Source organism: Scheffersomyces xylosifermentans (assembly GCF_036884685.1).
Source record: "Scheffersomyces xylosifermentans strain CBS 12540 chromosome Unknown RJT20scaffold_4, whole genome shotgun sequence".
NCBI lineage: Eukaryota > Fungi > Ascomycota > Pichiomycetes > Serinales > Debaryomycetaceae > Scheffersomyces > Scheffersomyces xylosifermentans.
In genome coordinates, this window is record NW_027042942.1 from 117136 (window position 1) to 139109 (window position 21974).

At 39.8% G+C, this 21974-nt stretch overlaps 9 protein-coding genes and 1 non-coding gene across 10 annotated transcripts; 6 read left to right on the forward strand and 4 right to left on the reverse strand. All coding sequences in view use genetic code 12, as the record gives it.

Moving 5' to 3' along the window:
- The first annotated feature begins 247 nt into the window (after positions 1–247).
- PGA4 (1,3-beta-glucanosyltransferase) lies at positions 248–1951 on the forward strand. Its single transcript, XM_064920036.1, has one exon. The coding sequence runs from the start codon at positions 484–486 to the stop codon at positions 1846–1848; it is 1365 nt and encodes a 454-aa protein (XP_064774075.1). The 5' UTR covers positions 248–483; the 3' UTR covers positions 1849–1951.
- RPN5 (proteasome regulatory particle lid subunit) lies at positions 1947–3548 on the reverse strand. The gene has a single exon (XM_064917072.1). The coding sequence runs from the start codon at positions 3425–3427 to the stop codon at positions 2048–2050; it is 1380 nt and encodes a 459-aa protein (XP_064774076.1). The 5' UTR covers positions 3428–3548; the 3' UTR covers positions 1947–2047.
- Positions 3549–3729: 181 nt separating this feature from the next.
- Positions 3730–3801, forward strand: RJT20DRAFT_t73. The gene has a single exon. It is a non-coding gene; the product is annotated as a tRNA-Gln (tRNA).
- Positions 3802–4118: 317 nt separating this feature from the next.
- Positions 4119–7577, forward strand: PRP22 (DEAH-box ATP-dependent RNA helicase). Its single transcript, XM_064917073.1, has one exon. The coding sequence runs from the start codon at positions 4148–4150 to the stop codon at positions 7493–7495; it is 3348 nt and encodes a 1115-aa protein (XP_064774077.1). The 5' UTR covers positions 4119–4147; the 3' UTR covers positions 7496–7577.
- A 739-nt stretch (positions 7578–8316) lies between these two features.
- On the forward strand, positions 8317–11701 carry RJT20DRAFT_127754 (hydrolase). The gene has a single exon (XM_064917074.1). The coding sequence runs from the start codon at positions 8533–8535 to the stop codon at positions 11536–11538; it is 3006 nt and encodes a 1001-aa protein (XP_064774078.1). The 5' UTR covers positions 8317–8532; the 3' UTR covers positions 11539–11701.
- RJT20DRAFT_127755 (DNA primase subunit) lies at positions 11698–13323 on the reverse strand. Its single transcript, XM_064917075.1, has one exon. It carries the CDS (start codon positions 13258–13260, stop codon positions 11791–11793), a length of 1470 nt encoding a protein of 489 aa, XP_064774079.1. The 5' UTR covers positions 13261–13323; the 3' UTR covers positions 11698–11790.
- A 779-nt stretch (positions 13324–14102) lies between these two features.
- RJT20DRAFT_96194 (uncharacterized protein) lies at positions 14103–15224 on the reverse strand (the record flags this gene model as incomplete). The annotated part of the gene is made up of 1 exon (XM_064921617.1): positions 14103–15224. One exon carries the CDS (start codon positions 15222–15224, stop codon positions 14103–14105), a length of 1122 nt encoding a protein of 373 aa, XP_064774080.1.
- A 1205-nt stretch (positions 15225–16429) lies between these two features.
- Positions 16430–17449, forward strand: RER2 (ditrans,polycis-polyprenyl diphosphate synthase; the record flags this gene model as incomplete). The annotated part of the gene is made up of 1 exon (XM_064918355.1): positions 16430–17449. The coding sequence occupies one exon, from the start codon at positions 16430–16432 to the stop codon at positions 17447–17449; it is 1020 nt and encodes a 339-aa protein (XP_064774081.1).
- A 1454-nt stretch (positions 17450–18903) lies between these two features.
- On the forward strand, positions 18904–20299 carry HIS1 (ATP phosphoribosyltransferase). The gene is made up of 2 exons (XM_064917076.1): positions 18904–19052; positions 19245–20299. The coding sequence occupies exons 1-2, from the start codon at positions 19001–19003 to the stop codon at positions 20105–20107; spliced, it is 915 nt and encodes a 304-aa protein (XP_064774082.1). The 5' UTR covers positions 18904–19000; the 3' UTR covers positions 20108–20299.
- On the reverse strand, positions 20259–21523 carry PRE1 (proteasome core particle subunit beta 4). Its single transcript, XM_064915861.1, has one exon. It carries the CDS (start codon positions 21195–21197, stop codon positions 20613–20615), a length of 585 nt encoding a protein of 194 aa, XP_064774083.1. The 5' UTR covers positions 21198–21523; the 3' UTR covers positions 20259–20612.
- Positions 21524–21974: the final 451 nt, after the last annotated feature.

The window sequence follows — 21974 nt, forward strand, 5'->3', positions numbered from 1 at the left end:
ACACCGTACATGAAACTCCCTACATCTCCAAGACAATACCACTACTATACATATCTTCCTCCTTCTCCTCCACCACCTCCATCACCTCAATAAACTAACAAAAGAAGAGCTCGAGTAAATCGTAAATTCCAAGTCGTAAATCGCAAACACAAAGAATTAAAATGTAAATTTCCCTGTTTATATATACCCGTATTTCTACATGTTCAGTGTGTTGTATGGCGGCTAATTTCTTTCTCCCTTTTCTTCTTCTTCTTCTTTATTAATTGTTGAATTTACTTCTATACATCTTTATTCTTTCTTGGTGGATATCCTAGATCGACATCAGCATCGAATCCTGCTGTCTGCCATTTTGTTCATCTCGACGTGATTCTTTGCTTAACCCCAACGGTGCAATTGTAATCGTCCCACGCTCTTTTACCCGTCATTCATTTAACTGATTCCCTTCAAAGGCTCACAACATCCAACACCGCTCGTATCTTCACAATGCGTTCGTTTACCCCCCTTGTGTTCTTATCCATCCTAGCCGCTACTGCTAATGCCCTCCTGTCTGTCACCGTCCAAGGCAACGCTTTCTTCGTCGACGGTGAAAGATTCTACATCCGTGGTGTAGACTATCAACCAGGTGGATCGTCCGATTTGTTCGATCCCTTGTCGGACCCAAAAACCTGTGAAAGAGATATTAAGTACTTCACACAATTAGGACTCAACACCGTTAGAGTGTACTCCGTCGATAACACCGCCGACCACGACGAATGTATGGCCAAGTTAGCCGAGGCTGGTATCTACGTCATCTTAGATGTTAACAATCCGTTTGCGTCCATCACCAGAGAAGAAAGTGCTTGTTCTTACAACACTTTGTACTTGAACGAGGTTTTCGCGACTGTCAAGGCTTTTGCTGCCTACAACAACACCTTGGGGTTCTTTGCCGGAAATGAAGTAATTAATGACGGTCCTTCTGTTGCCGCTGCTCCATATGTCAAGGCTACCATTAGAGATATCAAGACATTTATTAAGAACAATGGTCTTAGATCCATTCCAGTAGGTTATTCAGCAGCTGCCGTTGATGAGTACAACCTCCCTTCCGCCGAGTACTTCAACTGCGGTGACGACGAACTTGCCAGAGTGGATATGTACGGTTTCAACGATTACTCGTGGTGTGGAAAGGCATCCATGCAGACCTCTGGATGGGACCAAAAGGTCGACGAGTTCAAGAACTACTCGCTTCCTCTTTTCTTCTCCGAATACGGTTGTAATAATCCTTCTCCAAGACCTTTCACTGACGTCACTGCACTTTACTCAACCGATATGAGTTCTGTTTTCTCCGGTGGTTTGGTATACGAGTACTCTCAAGCAGCTAACAAGTATGGACTTGTCGAAATCAGTGATGGCAATGTCACTACCCTTGATGACTTCGACAACTTGAAGTCGCAGTTGTCTGCTACCAAGAATCCAAGTGGTAATGGTGGATTCTCAAAGAGCTTAAAATTTTCCAATTGTCCTAAGCAAACTTCCACCTGGAATGCTACCACTGACCTTCCAGACACTCCAAAGGGCGCTCTCAAGTACATCAACGGAGATGCTGATCCTCGTGGTGGTGGTTTCAATGCTTCCACTCAACAGGCCTGCTCTTACGCTGAGAACAATGTAGACGATTCTGATAAGTATAATGGAAGTTCCAAGGTCACTACCAAGTCCAGTCCTTCTCCTTCCACTTCCAGTGAAGTGACTTCTTCTACCTCCTCTTCTACCTCAAAGAAGTCCAATGCCAACGGTCTTATCGCAGCTGACAATGGAATTTTCAACTACGTTGGACTCGCTGGTTTGGTTGCCGGTTTGGCCCTTCTTTAGGAGTCCACAATGGGAATCTGTCAAATAGATAAGAGACAATAGTGTTTTAGTTCGTTCATCTTGTGCTTTTGTATTAATTATATTCAAATAAACCAAAATTTTTAGAAAAAGTACTGTAAAGAGATAATTCCAACTACAAGAATTGGCAACAATTTCAGTTAATGATATATTCGTATGTAATGTATCATATTCTATTCTTCTAGCTTGCAATTTGCTTGATGCCATGCATCATCTCCTCCTTGTTGATCAAGTGCCCAATACTGTCAACTTCTTCCAACAACTTGTCCACGTCGTAGCACCAGTCATTCAACAACTCGTTGATGTCATTGTCACTTGCCCTACTAGTACTGTCAACAGTTTTGCTCTTGTAGAACTTTATAACACCCTGTGGTCTATTGATCTTGGCAGTAATCATACCCTTGTTAACCAATTCACTCACGTATGTTTCCAGCTCGTCGATGCTAAGCTGGAGCAAGTATGCCAAGCGGTCCAATTTGATGAACTGGTAGTACTTATTAATGATTCTCAAATTGTGTTCAATAATTCTCTTTTGAAGATTCTTGTAGTTAGTTTCCAGCTTGAAAATGCTCAGCTGGGCAAAATCCTGCTTGTATAAGGACTCAATGTTGGACCAGTGAATCAACTCATTAGTGGTAAAAATCTCCAAGAGTTTGTAGATTTTGGCATCTACATTTTTGGAAAACACAGCGTTAGACTTAATTTTAGTTATCAAGTCGTTCTGGTGTGGGTCGTAAGGTGAAAGGATGATATGGTAGATGACTGACACAAGGTACTTCAAGTAGTCATCTGTTGCTTCCTTGATTAAAGGAATTTCAATCAAAAGCAATGTGTTTTTGACGATTGTGATGTAGTCATTTTCGTGAATGCTGATTTCAATTAAATATTTCAAGTAGATCAGCTTGTATTCTTCAGCCTTCTCAAAGCCCTTCAATGCCTTAAGCAAGATCTTTCTACTCAAGATCTTGGCTTGAGAGTAATCTCCCTTTTTCAATGTCAACTGGATCTGCTCCAAGATGTATTGCACCTTGTCACTGAAAGGCATCAACGAGTATGTTTCCACTTGCAAATCGCATAAGATCTCAACTGCCTTGTCCAAGTCGTCGAATTTGGCCAAGTATATTTGGGACAATTTACGTGAGACGATGGCTCTTTCCACCTCTACAAAGATCTTCTTGTCTGTGACAGTACGGATGGTTTCAATGAGCTTGATTTTCAAGTCCAATTCTTTCTTTTTGTCATCATTCAATTGGTCCAAGTTGTCGATCACTGTCTTGACCAACACTTGAATGGACGACTTCAACTGTCCATGCTTTTTGGATAAAAGAATCACCAAATCATTCAAGTAATCCCAATCTTCATTGTGGACCAACGTTTCCACTATTCTCACCAAGACTCTCTTTGATGACGACAAATCCGACGATTGTCTGGTTTGCTTCTCAAGCACCAAGTACTTATCTATCGCTGTCTTATAGTCAGGTAACTTCTCGATGAGAGGGAATTGTTCATCGAGAGTTGCTGAGAAATCTTTCTCGGCCTTAATAGGGTCTTCTCTCGACATTTTATTGCGATTACTTCAAATTATTACTAATAAATATGAATCAACACTGATCATCTACACAATGAATACATACAACTTTTACAACAAAAGTTAATGGTGGCAAGAGATTTGAACACACAAGATCCGAGGGGTTGAGAATGTGTGCTGATATTCAAAGAGAGACCCGAAAATCGATGTTTATTAGTAAACCAAATATATGAAATCACGTGAGAAAATCAAAACCCGAGGGTGACCGGGAAAGCCGTGTCTCTACCAAATTGACACGTTCTGAAAATTCAAAATCTGATATTCAACATCTAAAAGGTTGTATAGTGTAGTGGTTATCACTGTCGGTTTTGATCCGACCAACCCCGGTTCGAATCCGGGTACGACCTAATATTCTTTTTTTGCCATTTTTCTAAACAAGAACTCAAGAATTCTACCATGGTGATATGGACAGGGTGAATAGCCATACCAAAATCTTCGAAAATTCAGAGAAATTTGAACTTTCCACCCATGCTATGACCCCTCAAGAATTTTCCCGGAGAGTAGTTTTTCCAGTAGAGAAGTGGTAAATTACTCCAACCTTCTCTATATCACTAACTATGTGATGTGATTAACAGTAGATTATGGTCTCTGCATATAAGCCCAATATCAGAAGAGCATCTTTCACATACAAAGTTTAGTGATTTAATGGTAATGTACTTCTGCCCTTAGAATAGCTGTATATAGTCTTTATAGATGTCTCTGGACATAAAACAGGAGCCAGAAGACGCAGAACTACTTGGGAAACTTTCCAAGAGTGTGACGAAAAATTTGGGCATTTCGGATGAGGAATTCACTGTAGCTAAGTTCATTTTAAGTCTCTATGATAAAGCATGTTCCCTTGCTGTAAAACCATCGGAACGAATTGAAAAGTTCCAAACAGTAATAGAGGAAAATGGAGGCGACGAGTTCCCTAAAGAGTTTGTTCTCGACTGTTACAGCATAATAAGCAGTGCGAGAGTCGTGGTTAAACAAGAACCAGTGGAACCCAGAGTTAAAGAGGAGCCAATTGATAGAAAGAGCTTTGCTGGGTTATCGATTCCTGACAAAGAAGTACGATGGGAAAATGTAGGTAAAAGAGAGTCCACACCAGACTTCAAAAGAGAACAAAGTCCATCTTTAGTAAAGCAAGAAAAGCTTGAAGTTGGTCAAATCTATAAGGGATTTGTAAGTAATCTTACCAGTTATGGGGCATTCATACGATTGAATGACCCCAGGTCTTTTCAATCAGGACTTTGCCATGTTTCCCAAATCTCATATGATGGGAGAACCAGGATAAATCAACCCTCAGAGGTTCTTAAATTCAATCAAGAAGTATTTGTCAAGATAATGAGCATCGAGACTCCACAATTTCAAGGTAATAGAAGACCAAGAGAGAAGATAAGTTTGACAATGAGAGGTATAGACCAAACTACGGGAATCGACCACTCGGAAGAGTTAATACGGCAAGAGAATGAAGACAGACAATCCAGATTTGATAGAGATTACCAAGATCATAGTAAAGGAGTGAAAAGGAGATTAACTTCCCCAGAAAGATGGGAGATACGACAATTAATAGCATCTGGTGTTGCCTCAGCAGAGGATTATCCTGAATTAAATGGTGATGAGGATCCAAATGCGGCATTTAAATCCACGCCTGAGATCAACGAAGAGGATGTAGTAACAGAGATTGAACTCAGCAAGGAGGAACCAAAATTCTTAAAGGGACAAACGCAAAATTCAATTGTATTAGCACCTGTAAAGATCTTCAAGAACCCCGAAGGTTCCTTGAATAGAGCTGCTATGAATGGATCCAAATTTGTGAGAGAATTCAAGGAGGAGAAGGAAAGAGAGAAAAAGGAGAAAGAAAAGGAATTACGAATCCTGAGAGCAAAAAGTAAAGATAGCCATGATCCTCTCAACAATTCTCGGTCGGAGGCTGTACACGATTCCAAAACAGAATCTGTAATTTCTGATTGGAAGTCTGCTCAAGCTTCTCAAAATGTACAATACGGAAAGAGAACTAACTTATCAATTAAGGAGCAAAGAGAAACATTACCAGTTTACGCTATGCGGTCCGAGTTAGTTAATGCCGTTAAGGAAAATCAGTTTGTCGTAATTGTGGGTGAAACCGGTTCAGGTAAGACGACCCAAATAGTTCAGTATTTGTCAGAGGAAGGTTTCAATAAGGGACCTGATGGCTCTAAGAAAATTATAGGTTGTACACAGCCCAGAAGAGTCGCCGCTGAATCGGTTGCCAAAAGAGTTTCCGAGGAAGTTGGATGTAATCTAGGAGAAGAGGTTGGATATACCATTAGATTTGAAGATAGAACAAGTCCTGCAACAAAAATAAAGTACATGACCGATGGTATGTTGCAAAGAGAGGCATTGAATGATCCTTATATGAGCAGGTATTCAGTCATTATGTTAGATGAAGCTCACGAAAGAACGATAGCGACTGATGTACTCTTCGCCTTGTTGAAAAAAGCAACTGTCAAGAATCCAGATTTGAAGATCATCGTTACTTCAGCCACTCTTGACTCCGATAAATTCTCCAAGTACTTCAATAATTGTCCAGTGATAAAAATCCCGGGGCGTACATTTCCAGTTGAAATATTGTATACCCGTGAGCCGGAGATGGACTACTTGGCCGCTGCCTTAGATTCTGTAATGCAAATTCACATATCAGAGCCACAAGGTGACATACTTGTATTTCTAACCGGTCAAGAAGAAATTGATACCGGTTGCGAGGCCCTCTTCGAAAGGATGAAGGTTCTTGGTGACACAGTTCCTGAATTGATAATTTTGCCAGTTTATTCGGCGCTTCCCTCCGAAATGCAAAGTAGAATCTTTGAACCTACTCCTGTTGGATCCAGAAAAGTCATTCTTGCCACTAACATAGCTGAGACATCTATTACGATTGATGGTATATACTATGTTGTTGATCCAGGATTTGTGAAATTAAATGCTTACGATTCAAAATTAGGAATGGATTCATTGATTGTATCTCCGATTTCACAAGCCCAAGCGAATCAAAGAAGTGGTAGGGCTGGTAGAACAGGACCGGGAAAGTGTTACAGATTATATACTGAAACTGCTTATAAGAACGAAATGCTTCCCAACTCAATTCCCGAGATTCAGCGCCAAAATCTCTCGTTAACTATATTGATGTTAAAGGCGATGGGAATCAACGACTTGTTGAACTTCGAGTTTATGGACCCACCGCCTGCAAACACAATGCTTACAGCTTTGCAAGATTTGTATACGTTGTCCGCTTTAGATGACGATGGCTTCCTAACAGAGTTGGGAAGGAAAATGGCTGATTTCCCTATGGAGCCTGCGTTGGCAAAGACATTAATTACCTCTGCTGAATTCGATTGTTCAGAGGAGATACTTAATATTGTTGCAATGTTATCTGTACAAACCGTCTTTTATAGACCAAAGGATAAACTGAACCTTGCTGATCAAAGAAAGGCTAGATTTCATTCACCACAAGGAGATCACTTGACCTTTTTAAATGTATATCGTGCATGGACGCTTAACAATTACAGCAAGGAATGGTGCAAGGACAACTTTATTCAAGAGAGAAGCATGAGACGTGCACACGAGGTTAGAAAGCAGCTAATGACAATCATGAGAAGATATAAGCATCCTATTGTGTCCTGTGGATCAGACTTGGTCAGAGTAAGAAGAGCACTTTGTGCTGGCTACTTCAAGAATTCTGCAAAAAGAGATGTTCAAGAAGGATACAAAACTGTAGCAGAGCAAACTCCAGTGTATTTACATCCTTCATCATCGTTATTCGGGAAGAATCCAGAGTTTGTGCTCTACCATACTTTATTGCTCACTACAAAAGAGTATATGCATTGTGTGACGATTATTGATTCCAAGTGGCTTGCAGAATTGGCTCCAAAATTCTTCCGTGTTGCAGATCCTACAAAATTAAATGATCAGAAGAGAAATCAAAAAATTGAACCATTGTTTGATAAGTTCGCTAAGAGCCAGGATTCTTGGAGATTGAGTGCCCAGAACACTGCAAAGAGAAGGGCGCTCGGAAACAGGTAAGGATATATATAGAAATGAATAGTGACCTAATCAACAGGTAAGATAATGTAAGGAACATGAAGTGCATTTCATTTCATCGATATCTAATCAGCTTTTTGTGACTTGCTTTAGCGTAGAACAGTAGAACAGTAGAACAGGGCTGAGCGCAATTTCAGTTGATAGACGCCGAATGGTCCTTGAGCAAACCATCGTCATTGAATAAATAGTAGCCAACATTTTGTCTCCTCCTACCTCCGACCTCCTATCCACGACTTCTGGCTTTCCACTATACGTCTAACCAACATCAACTGCCTACATCTGTATCTCACAGTCACTCTAAACACTTCGGTCGGGTGCAAAATAAGAGAGGGGTAACAAAAAAAAAAAAAGCTGGGGAACAAACGAGAGAAAAAAAAATATTTCTAATCTCGCTTGCTCCCACGGCCATTTTTCACCGATTTTGGATGTGCTGCTAACAGCCAGAATGAAACATGAATAGTCAAGCAACCGCAAGAAGAACCAAGAAAATAAATAAAAAAAACTTCATAGTCTGTCTCTATACGACAAAACGAGTCCTTATCTCAAACAAGATTTTGCAACCCTTTGAAATCTAAATGGTATACTCTCACGGGTTAATGTTCGTTCTCTTAACACATTGTGATTTTGGATTTTGTGCCGATCTAATTGAATGTGATTTAGAAACGTACATGCAAAAAAATACATGATATTCTCCGCAAAAGAAATTTCCCTGTGCTTCGGGGCTGCAACTCGAGTGTGTACAGGAACATGGAAGATGGAGTTCTTTGAAAGCATTCTAAAGAATTGAGGTCAGATTAATCTGACGACAAATTTATTGTAGACGTTCTTTTGCTCTGCTACAGTTACGGGAGGATAGTGGTTGTTGGGATATATATTGCAAACAAGTTCACAATCCCCGTAGAGAATTATATCTGAAGCAGGTTATTGTGGAAAGGAAATTGGGTGTAAAAGAAACCCTTCGCTAATTTTGGACTTTATACGATCAAGTAGTATCATTAGCTTCATTAACAAAACAAAGAATGAGATCCGTAGCTAATATCCCGTTGACAATAGAAAGCGCAAAGTACGCTACAACGGCTATACAAGATAGAGTTAGCCTCTACTCAAGTAGCTCCAACATATCATTATCAGGGGTGAAACCACTCAAACGGTTCTACCCTCAAACGAAGCCAATTTCATTCACAGCAAATGAAAATCGTACGAATAGTATACTCGAGTGTACGCCGCTAGAAACAGATGGAAAGGGCAATTTTGTAGATAAGGATGGCCGCAAGATCACCTTAAAGGGGATGAACCTTGATGGTTCGATGAAATTACCCATTGGTGTACCTTCCCATGTGGGTGGAGGGGAAACAGATAACATCTTCTTCGATGGAGACAACGTCACATTTGTAGGAAGACCATTTCCTTTAGAGGAAGCCCAACTGCATTTCCAGAGAATCAAGTCATGGGGTTTCAACACTATTAGGTACTTATTGACCTGGGAAGCCATAGAGCACGAAGGACCAGGAAAGTATGACCAGGATTTCATAGACTATACGATTAAAATACTTAGCATTCTTCACGAAGTTGGAGGATTATATGTCATCTTAGAGTTCCATCAAGATGTATGGTCGAGATATTCGGGAGGTAGTGGTGCACCTATGTGGACCCTCTTAGCTGCTGGGCTTCAACCACGTAGATTTGCCGTGACGGAGGCGGCCATTCTTTTTAACGAGTCAAGATTCCACGATGATGATGACCCAGAACACTACCATAAGATGCTTTGGACATCGAATTATAAGCGTTTGGCAGCCATGACCATGTTCACACTATTCTATGGTGGCAGTAATTACTTCCCAGATTTGACAATAAATGGAGTGAACATTCAAGACTTCTTACAAGATCATTTCTTTAAGGCAACCGAAGTCATTTGGAAAGCCGTTAACGAAAAACTTCCTGAGATGCTTATGGATGGAACTATTGTTGGTTTTGAACTGATGAATGAGCCAAACTGTGGATTGTTTGGCCATGAAAACCTCGGCGGGATCCCCGGTAATCAACAGTTACGTGTTGGAACGACACCAACAGCATTTGAGTCCATGAAATTGGGAATGGGCTTTGCTTGTAGGGTTGACGAATACAAGATAGCAATCACAGGACCTCAGAAGTTTGCCACTAGAGTGGTAGACCCCAAGGGTCAAAGGGCCTGGCTTTCAGTGGAAGAAGCTGCCGAAATAGATAAAAAGTACAACTGGAAGAGAGGAACCAATTGGAAGGTTGGCGAATGTATCTATGCACAAGAAGGGATTTGGAAGTGGAAGGACGACTTTGACTTCAAGAAATTCCCCCTTTTGACGGAAGAGGAGAGACTTCAACTCACCGAGAGTAGCTGTGAGCTATTAAATGGGCACTACTTCAATCAAGTTCAGGATAGGCATAACTTGACAACATTCCATGGTCAGACTCCAGAAAAAATTGATCTCGACTATTTCATAAATAATAACTTCGTTGATTTCTATTTGAGATTCAAAAAGACAATTAGAGACGTCAATCCTGATGTCTTTGTTTTCATTCAACCTCCTGTACTTGAAATACCACCTGCTATCAAAGACGATAAGCGGAACATTATTGATTCTAAAACAGTATATTGTCCACATTACTACGATGGAATGTCTTTGATGTTTAAGTGCTGGAATACAAAATATAATGTCGATACCTTGGGTATCATGAGAGGCAAGTACATTAACCCTGTTCTAGGTATCGTCTTTGGAGAGCGTGCCATTAAAAACTGTATCAAGAAGCAGTTTAAAGAAATCAAGGAGGAGTGCTACAAGTATTTGGGAACAATTCCAGTCCTTATGTCAGAAACGGGAATGCCATTTGATATGGATGACAAGAAAGCTTACAAAAGTAAAAAGTACTATTCTCAGACAGCCGCTTTAGACTCTATATGTGGAGCCATCGAAGGTGCAAACTTGAATGTGACGTATTGGTGTTACACAAGTATAAACTGTCACAAATGGGGTGACAACTGGAATAACGAGGATTTCTCTTTCTGGAGTGCTGATGACAGGAATCTTGACATCTTTGACAACGACACAGATGTCGATAGTGAAGTCAGTACACTCACTCTGTCTTCTCCTTCATTAGTGTCTTCGATATACAATGCTAGATCCACTATCAAATCTACCCTTAGACAGGTCAGGTCCCGGAGAATTGAGGCTATGAGTTTAGTGAGATCCAAGTTATATGGCCGTGAGCCAGTTACAGCCTTGCCTGCAACGAAGAAAGATTCACGATTGCCCAAGAGAAATCGCAATGGCTATGCATCAGATATGCAAGTCTCTGAAAGCGATACCGATAACATGTATAATGATGATTTCCTAGTAAGCAAGGTCCTCAATGGAAAGGCAGAACGAGAGAGACTTCTTTCAAGCGAACAGTCGACAACTTGTGAAGAACTGACACCGTTTGAGAAATCAAGCTCTCAAGAAAGCGACTTAGAGTCTTTGACTCAGTCATTACAATCTTCATGCTTGATTTCCACATCAACAGACAATTTGCAACTCAAGCATGCCAGAAAATGCTATCCTTCCCCAGATGGTGTGAGAGCAGCTGGTGCTGTCTTTAGGCCATCCGTTATTGCTACTAAAGGTGACATAGAAGTACAAGAATTTGACTTCAATTGCCTCAAATATGGCTTGTCACTTACGATTAATAGCGATGACCGTGATTTAGTCAACATTCCAACAATTATTTATGTGCCAAAATGGCACTATCCTTTCTTAAGCTATAAGGATATCTTCTTGACATCTGGACATGTCAAGTACAATGATGAGTTGGAATATCTAGAGTGGTACCACACTTCGGAAACTGCTGGCGATGACGTTCCACCAGACGAGCAATTCGTTAGGGAAGAAAAGGGTATCACCAAGGAAACCTTGATTATAAAAAATTTTAGTGGGAAGTTAGATGAAGCTAGACTCATCGAAGAAAGAGGATTGTTCCCTTGTGCTGGAGAACTTAGCTGCCCTATCCAATGATAGGACACTTTACTTCAATAATCCCCAAACGGTAAAATACCCATTAGCATGAGTTGAGAGTCCGACACGAGTTGAAGGACGAACAACGCAAAATATTTATTTCTTTATCTGTTTTAAACCGTTAGTAGAACATTACTATGAATATATGTTTCAATTTTTAGGCTATTAGTTGTTATCTAGCACAGATAATCTTAGAAGTCGTATGATGTTCGTATTGATCAATATATAGTACATAAGCTACCCCACCACTAATTAGAAGTCTAACAGATTCCCTTCATTATCTCTCTTCGAACTGATTCCTTTGAGCTCATCCTTAATCAACCCATTGACGTATTTAGCAAAATAGTCAACATACGGTTTTAAGCTTGTCTTCTCATAATCCAACAACCTTCTGTCACCTTCATCACCAGAGTCATCAATAGGCTGGCTAGACTCTCTGTTGATATGCTTGGAGTCCCAAATTTCCATTTCTCTTTGCAACTGTCTCAAATTTGGAGCTGTTGTAGGATTGAAACCATAGGCATCATCGTCTTTATTCAGTGAAAGATTACGAGATGGGTCGAATGGTACACAGACGTTACCAGTACCTGGATGAATACAGAATGGTGACTTCAACAAGTGAATAACTTGACGGGACACTTCCACATCCAATCTTGGGTACATATAGTATATTATAATTTCTTTCTTAGCTTCATTCAATTGGTTAACCTGTGCTTGAGATTTCAACACGCTTTTAGCAAGCAAGTTTATGTCATCCCATTTAGATTTAGAGTTCGACAATGTCAGCTTGTTCTTCCACCTTGTACGCAATTCATTCTGCAAGGCCTTTTCCGGCACAAACGATAATAGTTCTTCAGTTTGCTGCCATGCTTTACTGTCTGATTTCATGTCAGGAGTTGTTAACCATGGCTCCTGATCTTCCAATATTATATTAATGAATTCCAGCTTTAAGATATTGAATGTTCTCTCTACATGTGGATGGAATGGCTTCTTCAAATTCAACAGCTTCTTGCCAAATTTCAGCTGTCTTGTACTCAAAACGTCCAAGTACTCTATGACTGCCTTTCTGGAGGCTTCATCCAAGTTTCTGGCTCTCTCATCGCTCACCCAACAATGGGCACCTCTTCTTCCAGAGAAAACCCAGATCATATGCTTGAACCCGAAATCTTCTCTTAAGGCGGTCTCAACGAGCTTCGCAGCCACCTGAACAAATTTCCAGCACTTTGTACAGATATCCGTTCCTTGGCAGCAAGTTCTGATATCATCATAATCAGTCAAATCTATATCAAACACCAATTCCTTGGACAATGGTTTCAACGCTTGCTTCGGCAAGTTTCTGCGTTCCTTAGGATTTACTGAATATACTGCTCCGATTTCGAAACGCGTTGGGTTTGCGTTTACCACCGATGTTTTGAACTCTTCTACTGATGAGAATGAGTTGTATCTCTGATAAGCACCCGTTCTGTACTCATAGGCGAATTCTCTCATTGTGAAATCCTTTGTCGCTTTTGGCGAGTGACTTAGCCACTGGAAAACATACTTGAATGGAAGAAACCGTTCGTAGAAATCTTTCATATCGGCTTCTGTTGGTTTGGTTGATCTACCATTAACCTGGTTATCTACAGTAGTATTTTGGGCATCATTGATTGATTCATCTTCGTCTCCAAAAGATTTCAAAATGATATCTTCATTCGACTTGTTTGGTTCCACGTCTTGGGTCATTCTTATACTTTATTTTACGTTCTTCTTCTTTCTCCTTCTTCCTTCTTACCTGTTATCTCTTATCCAAAGGTTGTAAAAGAACAACAGAAAGCGGCTATTTGGTTGTAAAAAAAAGATCCTGGTAATTAATACGTGTTTGTGTAATGTGAGATCTTGAGGAGTGTATGTGGGAGATGAAAGAGGAAACATCCACGACGCAGCACATGAGCGGAAATGCAAATATACATTCCGCAGTTAATTTCAAATTGCATGTTTCGCATGTTTCTATATGGGGATTTTTGCAGCTATCGACATTTGCACGTATTCTTTTTTTTTTGCAGTTAATGGTGGTTATATGGGGTTAAGAGATTAGGGAGGTAAGGTGTGGTTATTTCAATATTTGAATGAAAGAGAGTGGAGATGGGTAGAATGGATAGAGTTGGCTTGTTATTCCTGTGGCAGGTTCTGGAAACTCGCTAAAATCTGTGTCTATTCTTTTTTTTTACCTGTCGAGTTAGTAAAAGCGAATAGCCAATTGCGTCAAGAAGAAGGTGTCAATAAACACTTAACTAGGTTATGCTTGTATAATAGTATTCAATAAGGTTGTTTTGATACGATAAAGTACAATTACAAGTATGCCACGATTTCTACTACAAGTACTACTACAAGTACTACAAGTACTCCGACTTCTACTTCTGCTCCTACCGGACAGAAAGTTAATTATATATATCTATCTTGCAGCTATTAATTTTATTCTTTTCTATTCTATTCTAGATATATGGTACAGATTGCTGCCTCATGAACAAAGCCTCGCAGTGAATGCCTACTCTTCTATTATCTCCCACAGATTCAATGTTCAAAACTTACTCAGTCAAAAAGACCAAAGACACACCTTCGTCACCAGCAGTGATCAACTTCTTGCCATGCTCAACAACTGCAAAGTCCAAGACACCCATGTTGTGACCCAACCCAATGAACAACTCCTCACCGGTTCTACTGTCCCACTTGTAAATTCTTCCATTCATGCTAGAACCGACCAAAATAGGAGTATCGTCAACGAATTCCAACTTTGTTATGGCATCATCAACTTTGATGGTCTTACGCAATCTCCATTGTTGAGCATCAAACAAGAGAACATCACCAGAGACTAATCCAACAGCCAACAAACTGACAGCAGGAGATGTACACCAACTTATAGCCTCTATAGACAATTCTGCAACATCTTCAACATCTTCTAAAGTCTTGAAGCTGTGAACAATTTTACCAGTGTCGTTATTTATAATGGATAATTGACCGTCACGAGCACCAATAGCAATGACGTTTTTAGCCACCTTAATGGTGACCCAAGGACTCTCGATACCCTTGAACTCTTCTGGAGTCAACTTATAGTTTACGGCACCAGTGAAACAGTTCCAGTTGACAACAGTTCCATCTTCTGAGATTGTAACCAAGGTTAAGTCGTTCTCGTCCTTTCCTTCAATGAAAATACCACCATTACACTCTAACGAGTGAGAGAAACCAGACATAATTTGTACCAAGGATTTGGAAGCTTTATCAATTTGGTAAACCCACACAGAACCATCATTGGCTCCAAAGGCAAAGTATGGCAATGATGGATGAACTGTGACGAATAAAACCTCTTCCACTTCTTCCAATTCACCAAACTTCGTCCATTTTTCACCACCCTTAGTGGCCTTATGAACTTGAATGAAACCATCCATGTCTGCTGTAATGACGAATTCACCATCGAAGGTGAAAGATCCAGCTACAACGGACTCCTTGTGGCCAGTCAATTCACCTACGAATCTTGGTGGTTGAGTGTGAGTAGTCCATAAGAATGCTGTGTTATCACCGCCTCCAGTTACCACCATAGGCAAATGAGGATGCTTAAAAATGGTGAATATACTGTCTGTATGCTTGTCAAAGTAAGTCCATGAGTTGTTGGACATATCAATCTCCAAGTTCTGGACATTTTCATCGTCCATGTTGATGTCTTCCTCGAAATCGTCATCGTCAGGAACTGGTGCATTTGGGTCGTCCTCGGCGACTTCTTCACCAATTTCGTTAATGTCCAAGAATTCTTCCTGCTGGTCAATGTCATCCTGGAGGATGCTGTCTTCGTTGTGAGCGTAGCCGGACATTATACGATATTTTATGCTTAGTTATGGGAGCAATGAAGGTAATATGAAAAAAGTCTTAGATGGAGATGACTATTTTTATGATTTGCAAATAAACCCGGTCTATTTTCTTTCCAATTAGCTGAAAACAGTTCAAATCGCCGGCAAAAAGTCCCCTCAATGAAATATATACCTCTTCAGATACTCTCAACCCCGTTAGTGCCTTCTTTGCCTTCCAACACTGCTGACAAACAACGACTAATTCACCGATTTCCAAGGATGCAAACGATGAGATAATCATTTTTTTTCACTGCTGCGAGCTGCGGCACTGTCTGCAGGTAACCACATACAGGTCTCGTTTGTGAGAATGGTGACAAGTGTCTGGTGTGATATTGGGGAGTAGCGAAGAAGAAGTGAACAGTTGGAGGGAAGAGAGGGAAGAGAGGGAGGAGGGAGGAGAGGCTTGAGAGGAACGAATTTTAGTAGTTGAGGTGAGGTGGACTCAACCATATCTGATTTTCTTATTTATTGTATTTTGTATTTTGTCTTTATAAAGCCAGTGAACCAAGTAGTCTCAGTGTTATTTGTCGCATTGTTAGTTGGTCTTTTGTTGGAACATTACTCTGTCTGAGTCTCTGTCTATGTCTTTGTCTCCATTCTCCATTCTCCATTCTCCATTCTCCATTCTTCCAGTCTCCAGTTCTCGAGTTCTATATATTATAATACCAATAATAATAAATTATTATTATTACTACTACTACTACTACTACTACTACTACTACTACTACTATTGTATATTATTATTACTATTATATAATATTATTACTACTATTACTACTATTACCCTACTCTTCCCCTAATACTACATACATCTCCTTCGCTAGTCGCTGTCTGCTTTTCTCACAACTCACATTGCGTCAGACATTCAAAACCAGGAGAGTTTACCAGACACTTTTAAACTTAAATTTGACACCGAAAAAAAAAATTAAGACCTGTCACTTAAAATAGCTATTAGTAGTAGAAAGCTATTAGAACACTTTCACACACTCATATACTCATATTCAATAGCCGCCATGTCGGATTGGATGTCGACGTTCCCTGGGTACAGACAGGTGCTAACCACAGCCAAAAAGGCGTTCGGACGGTTGATCCAAACGGGCCCCACACCAAATCATGTGGGAATCATCATGGATGGTAACAGAAGATACGCCAAAAGCCAGAAAATCGAGATAAAAGAGGGACACAATCTTGGTTTTGACACCATGGCCAACGTTCTTGAACTCCTATACGAGTCAGGCGTGAAATGTGCCTCAGTATATGCATTTTCCATAGAGAACTTCAAGAGACTGAGCTTTGAAGTCAAGTGGTTGATGGACTTGGCCAAGCTGAAATTCCAGCAAATCAACCAACATGGCGATTTGGCGAGACAATATGGCATTAAAATCAGAATATTAGGTAACAAGAAGATGTTGCCTCCTGACGTGGCCAAAATTCTTGAACAGACAGAAGAAATGACCAAAGATAACACAAGAGCCATTTTAAACGTCTGCTTCCCATACACATCGAGGGACGAGATAACGAACCTGATAAAATGTGCTGTCGATGAGTCAACCAGAAAAAACGATTTCGTGATAGACGAAGAATCGTTGGAACAATTTTTATATACATCGGAAGCGCCTCCTCTAGACCTATTGGTGCGTACTTCAGGAACATTCCGTTTATCAGACTTCCTCTTATGGCAATGTGTGTCGCCAGACTGCTCTGTAGTATTTGTTGATAAGTTGTGGCCGGCATTCAGCCCATGGGATATGGCTAAGATTCTCTTCAACTGGAGTTTCAATAAGTACTGGTACGGAAATGGGAATGGACCCAAAACGTCCATGACATCGACCGCCAATCTCAAGTTAGCACAATATAGTTCAGTCGAGGAGGTTACAGAAAGCAGCGGAACCAGTGGATTCAAGCGCTTTTCGGGAGTCGCTACGTCCGATGAAGAGATCACCGAAGGAAGTAGCAGTGACATTGGGCAAGGGGATGAAATAGATACTTTAACATCTGGAGAGGATTCTGACAGTAACAGAAAGAGTCAATAAAGAGACTATCCGGATTTTTTGATAGGAGAATTTCGAAGGAGATGAATATGAGGCATGCCCCAACCTCGAATTCGTATTATGAAGATTTAAACAAAACTAGGGTGGAACCCTGGTAATTAATAAAATACAAAAATGCTTAAGAACGATACATCAATGACCCTAATTCAAAGGGAACTTGTTACTTTTAATGTATATAAAACACTGACATTTCCAAGAAAGATAGCCCATTGGCATCAAAATTGGGTACCAACCCTGAGTGCACAGCACTATTTCCTTATATAGAACCTACTAATACTATTTGGTTTCAGGCTTTCAGACGGTGTAATTGATTTGTTTTGAATGGTTCTTAAGGCTGACAATGAGAATGCAATTATTCATAGGAAACATTACAGACCTCAGCTCTGAGACCCTCGTTTCGTCTGCATTAGTGAAAGGGCTTAATAGGATATTTTTGCCCAAAATCGGCCCTAATTAAAAGTTCATGGCTATTGCTATTACATTAGCCGAATGTAATTATTTTGATCTACAAACAAGAAGAAAAAAAAATTACTGGATCTTATCTTATCGCATGTAAGAGTATTTTTAATACATAACGTTTATGGTTTATTTAAATCCAGGTTTGTAGATGTAGAAGTAAGTGCTTCTTTCCTTTTTTTATAAATTGGCTAAATAACACGAGAGTCTCTACCGTCTAGATTATCCCTTGCTGTGATTACCGTATCAAACACTTCATTTACTTTGTTGCAACTCGTAACAATTATTTTCCTTATCTATATATTATGGTGGATATACCACATATAAATATAAAATACCACATATAAAATATACTCACAGACGCACTTTCGACACATTTGATGCAAAATACAACATTCTCCAAAACCAGTTCCTACTTTAATCTCATGCAATGAAAAAAGGATAAAAAAGACATTACATCATTGACATATGCATGCAGTTTAGAGAGACATTGGTGTTACATAGATATTGGAGGTATATAGACATTGGTATTACATAGATATTGGTTATACATAGACATTGGTACTACATAGACATTGGTATTACATAGACATTGTACTAATGAACATGGGGATTGACATTGCATAGACATCGGCATTACATAGACATTGGCATTACATCGACATTACATCAACATTGGAATTACATACTTAGTAGTACACATACAATAGTCATACACATCACACGTATTCACTTTTTCTATCTACATATCCAATCTATACCCTTAAAAATACACCAAAATCCTCCTTCTCTCAACAGCGATCCCCCTCTCATCTACCCCACATACACGAACTACTACACAAACTCATCCTTCACATTTTCTTCTATCTAAATCACTGGTATCCATCACGTGCCACGACCCCATGTGTAGTTGACTCATATTTATGATGCCCACCTAAAAAAGATTAAGCGCCAATTTGGGCATTACTTCATTCGGTGGTCCAATTTACTTGTACTGAAGAATAGCCGTAGAAAACACTCTTTCTTCCTGTTTTGAAGCCAGTTTCTGGAGATATAGTCCACATTACACATTATACCATGGATTTAGTTAACCACCTCCCGGACCGTTTGTTGTTCGCCGTCCCAAAGAGTATGTAAATCAGTCTTTTCATTGTCTCACTATCGAATTTGAGAATTTTTCAAATTTTTCAGTCTGAAAATGGTGAAAAAGAAGCTATGAATGCCCAGTTTAGCATGAAAAATACATGAAATACAATATAGAGTATGAGAAATGGATACTTATGCCTCCCCTGATCATGAATACTAACTTTCTCCCCAAAAGAGGGTCGTTTATATGAAAAATGTTGCGATTTGCTTAACGGAGCTGACATCAAATTCAGACGTTCCAACAGATTGGACATCGCTCTTTCTACCAACTTACCAATTGCTTTGATTTTCCTTCCAGCTGCTGACATCCCAATTTTCGTGGGAGAGGGTAACTGTGATCTCGGTATAACTGGTTTGGACCAGATCGAAGAAGCTCTTATGAATGAGCACACCACAGACTTATTGGACTTGAAATTTGGTTCTTGTAAGTTACAAATCCAAGTTCCAGCCGATGGTGATATTACCTCTCCAGAGCAATTAGTTGGTAAAAAAATTGTTAGTTCATTCACTAGATTGTCTACTGATTACTTCAAGAAGTTAGAAAAAGTCTCTGAAGACTCTGAATTGACTACTCACATCAGATACGTTGGTGGATCTGTTGAGGCTTCTTGCGCATTGGGTGTTGCCGATGCCATTGTAGATCTTGTCGAGTCAGGTGAAACCATGAAAGCTGCTGGATTAAAGCCAATTGAAACCGTTTTGCTGACCTCAGCTCACTTGATCTCATCCAAAGAGACCAAATTCCCAGAATTAGTAGAAGTTATTCGTCAAAGATTTGAAGGTATTTTAGCTGCTAAACAGTATGTCTTATGTAACTTTAATGCTCCAAGAAGACTCTTACACGATTTATTGGCCATCACCCCAGGAAGAAGATCCGCTACCGTTTCGTCATTGGAGAAGAGAAACCCAGAAGATGAAGACTGGGTTGCTTTGTCCGCAATGGTAGAGAGAAATGCCATCGGTGACAAGATGGACCAGTTGAAGAAGGCTGGTGCTACAGATATTTTGGTGTTAGAAATTAACAACTGCAGAGTATAGACGTGACATTTCACTGGTGATAGAGGGGTCCGAAAAGACTATGAGACAAAAATGATACTGGAGTTTCATTCATAGAACCACTAACTTTGGCTATTGATAGTCATCGAGTGGTAGTAATTAAATAAATACGAAATTATAGAAAACATATCTTGTACACTTGACTAGTACACTTGACTAGTACACTTGACTAGTTGACGCATTGTAGATAAATGGGCAAGTCAATTGAATTGCTTGAACCTCAGATCTTGCTACGACTGCAATAGCTTCCGACTCTGTCGTTATGTATATTTTATGAGTATAAATCTATTGTGCTGGACATGCTAACACCCATGAAGTATAAGGTTGATTTGAATTCCAACAAAATCTTGCACTTGTGATCCCCTTCTAATGTTTAAGACATTATGACAGTGCATTCAAATATCTTTCTTTACAGTCATTTGGTGCAGACAAAATCTCATTACTACGCTCCACAATTAATTCAATGCTTCTTAAATGCTTTTCTCTCCTAATTCAAAGCTTTTATTCCATCCTTGTCTACAACCTTGATGTAAACACCCTTGAAGTCGATAGGCATTCTTGTCTCCAATTCCTTCAAGCATAGCTGTAACAATTCCAATCCTTGTTCCACCTTCATGTCTTTTCTGTAGTGCTTATCCAATAAAGAAGTAGCGTAGAATCCTGCGTATCCGTGTGCTCCATATGGAAGCTCCACTTGTGTTCCCAAGTAATCGATCCAATTCAATGTTGGGGTGTCTGTCTTGGTATCGTAGCCTGCAATTAACACGTTAACTTGGTATGGTTTACGAGATCTGATGGAAGTAGCCAATTGGTTTCTGACAAATGAAGCGGTGGCTTTTGGCGATAATTCGATGTCGTTTTCTCTCATCGTGTATAATTGAACGTTAGCTTGCACGTACTCGGCGAATTGCACTGTGTCTCCTGATTCTCCAGTGTAAGCGACCAAGTTATGAGGATTCAACACACGAGTCTTGTCATCTGAGTCCTTGAGCACAGAGATACCTCTTGTGGCGGCCTTTGAAGTGGCGATGATAGTTCCGTCCTGGACTTTTATGCCTAGAATGATATCCATATTGTTGTTTTCTGGGGGTTAAGTAGTTGAAAGAAAGGGTTCAATCAAATGGCTGTCAAATTGAACACTATTAAATGCTATCAGAAGGGTTACGAAAACGGTGGTTATCTGGGCGATTTTCGTTCTGAAAATGAGTGGTCCGTGAAATACTTGTAATAGTAACTATATCCAACTCTCTGGTTCTTTCTGAACTAGGAATAAGTCAGACAATGGCTTCAACAATAGAACCACTGAAGGTGTTGGTTTGGCATTCTTTGAGAATTCGATTTGCCATCCATAGTATGTGGTCGTGCGCGGGCACAAACAGTGTTAACTATGGGCCATAGTTAAGGTGTTTGGTGGAGCAGTAGTTAAAACAGGTATACGGAACTATGGAGTATTAAAGAGGGGATTTATAGATCATTGGTTTGTTGTAGTTAGGATCATGTCTTGAGAGGTGTCATGGGATGTGATGAAGATGGGATAGGTTAGAATTTGAGAGTTAGATAATTATTAGTGGATTTATCTATATATATATATATACAGATATATAGAGATATGTATTTGGATGCTGTGATTTAAGGCAATATCAGTAAAAGTATGAGGTTATCTATTTCACATAGTGAACAAAGTTTAAGATGCTAATAGTTAGGTGGTTAAAGTTAAGTTAAGCATTGTTAAGAACTTTTACTTGCCATAACATAAGACTGTCGTAGTTCAGGTTCTAGAAGGTGAGTTGAGCATAGTTAAGTAGTTTAAGACTGTCCATAGTTAAGACTCGCATAAGGCTCGCATAGT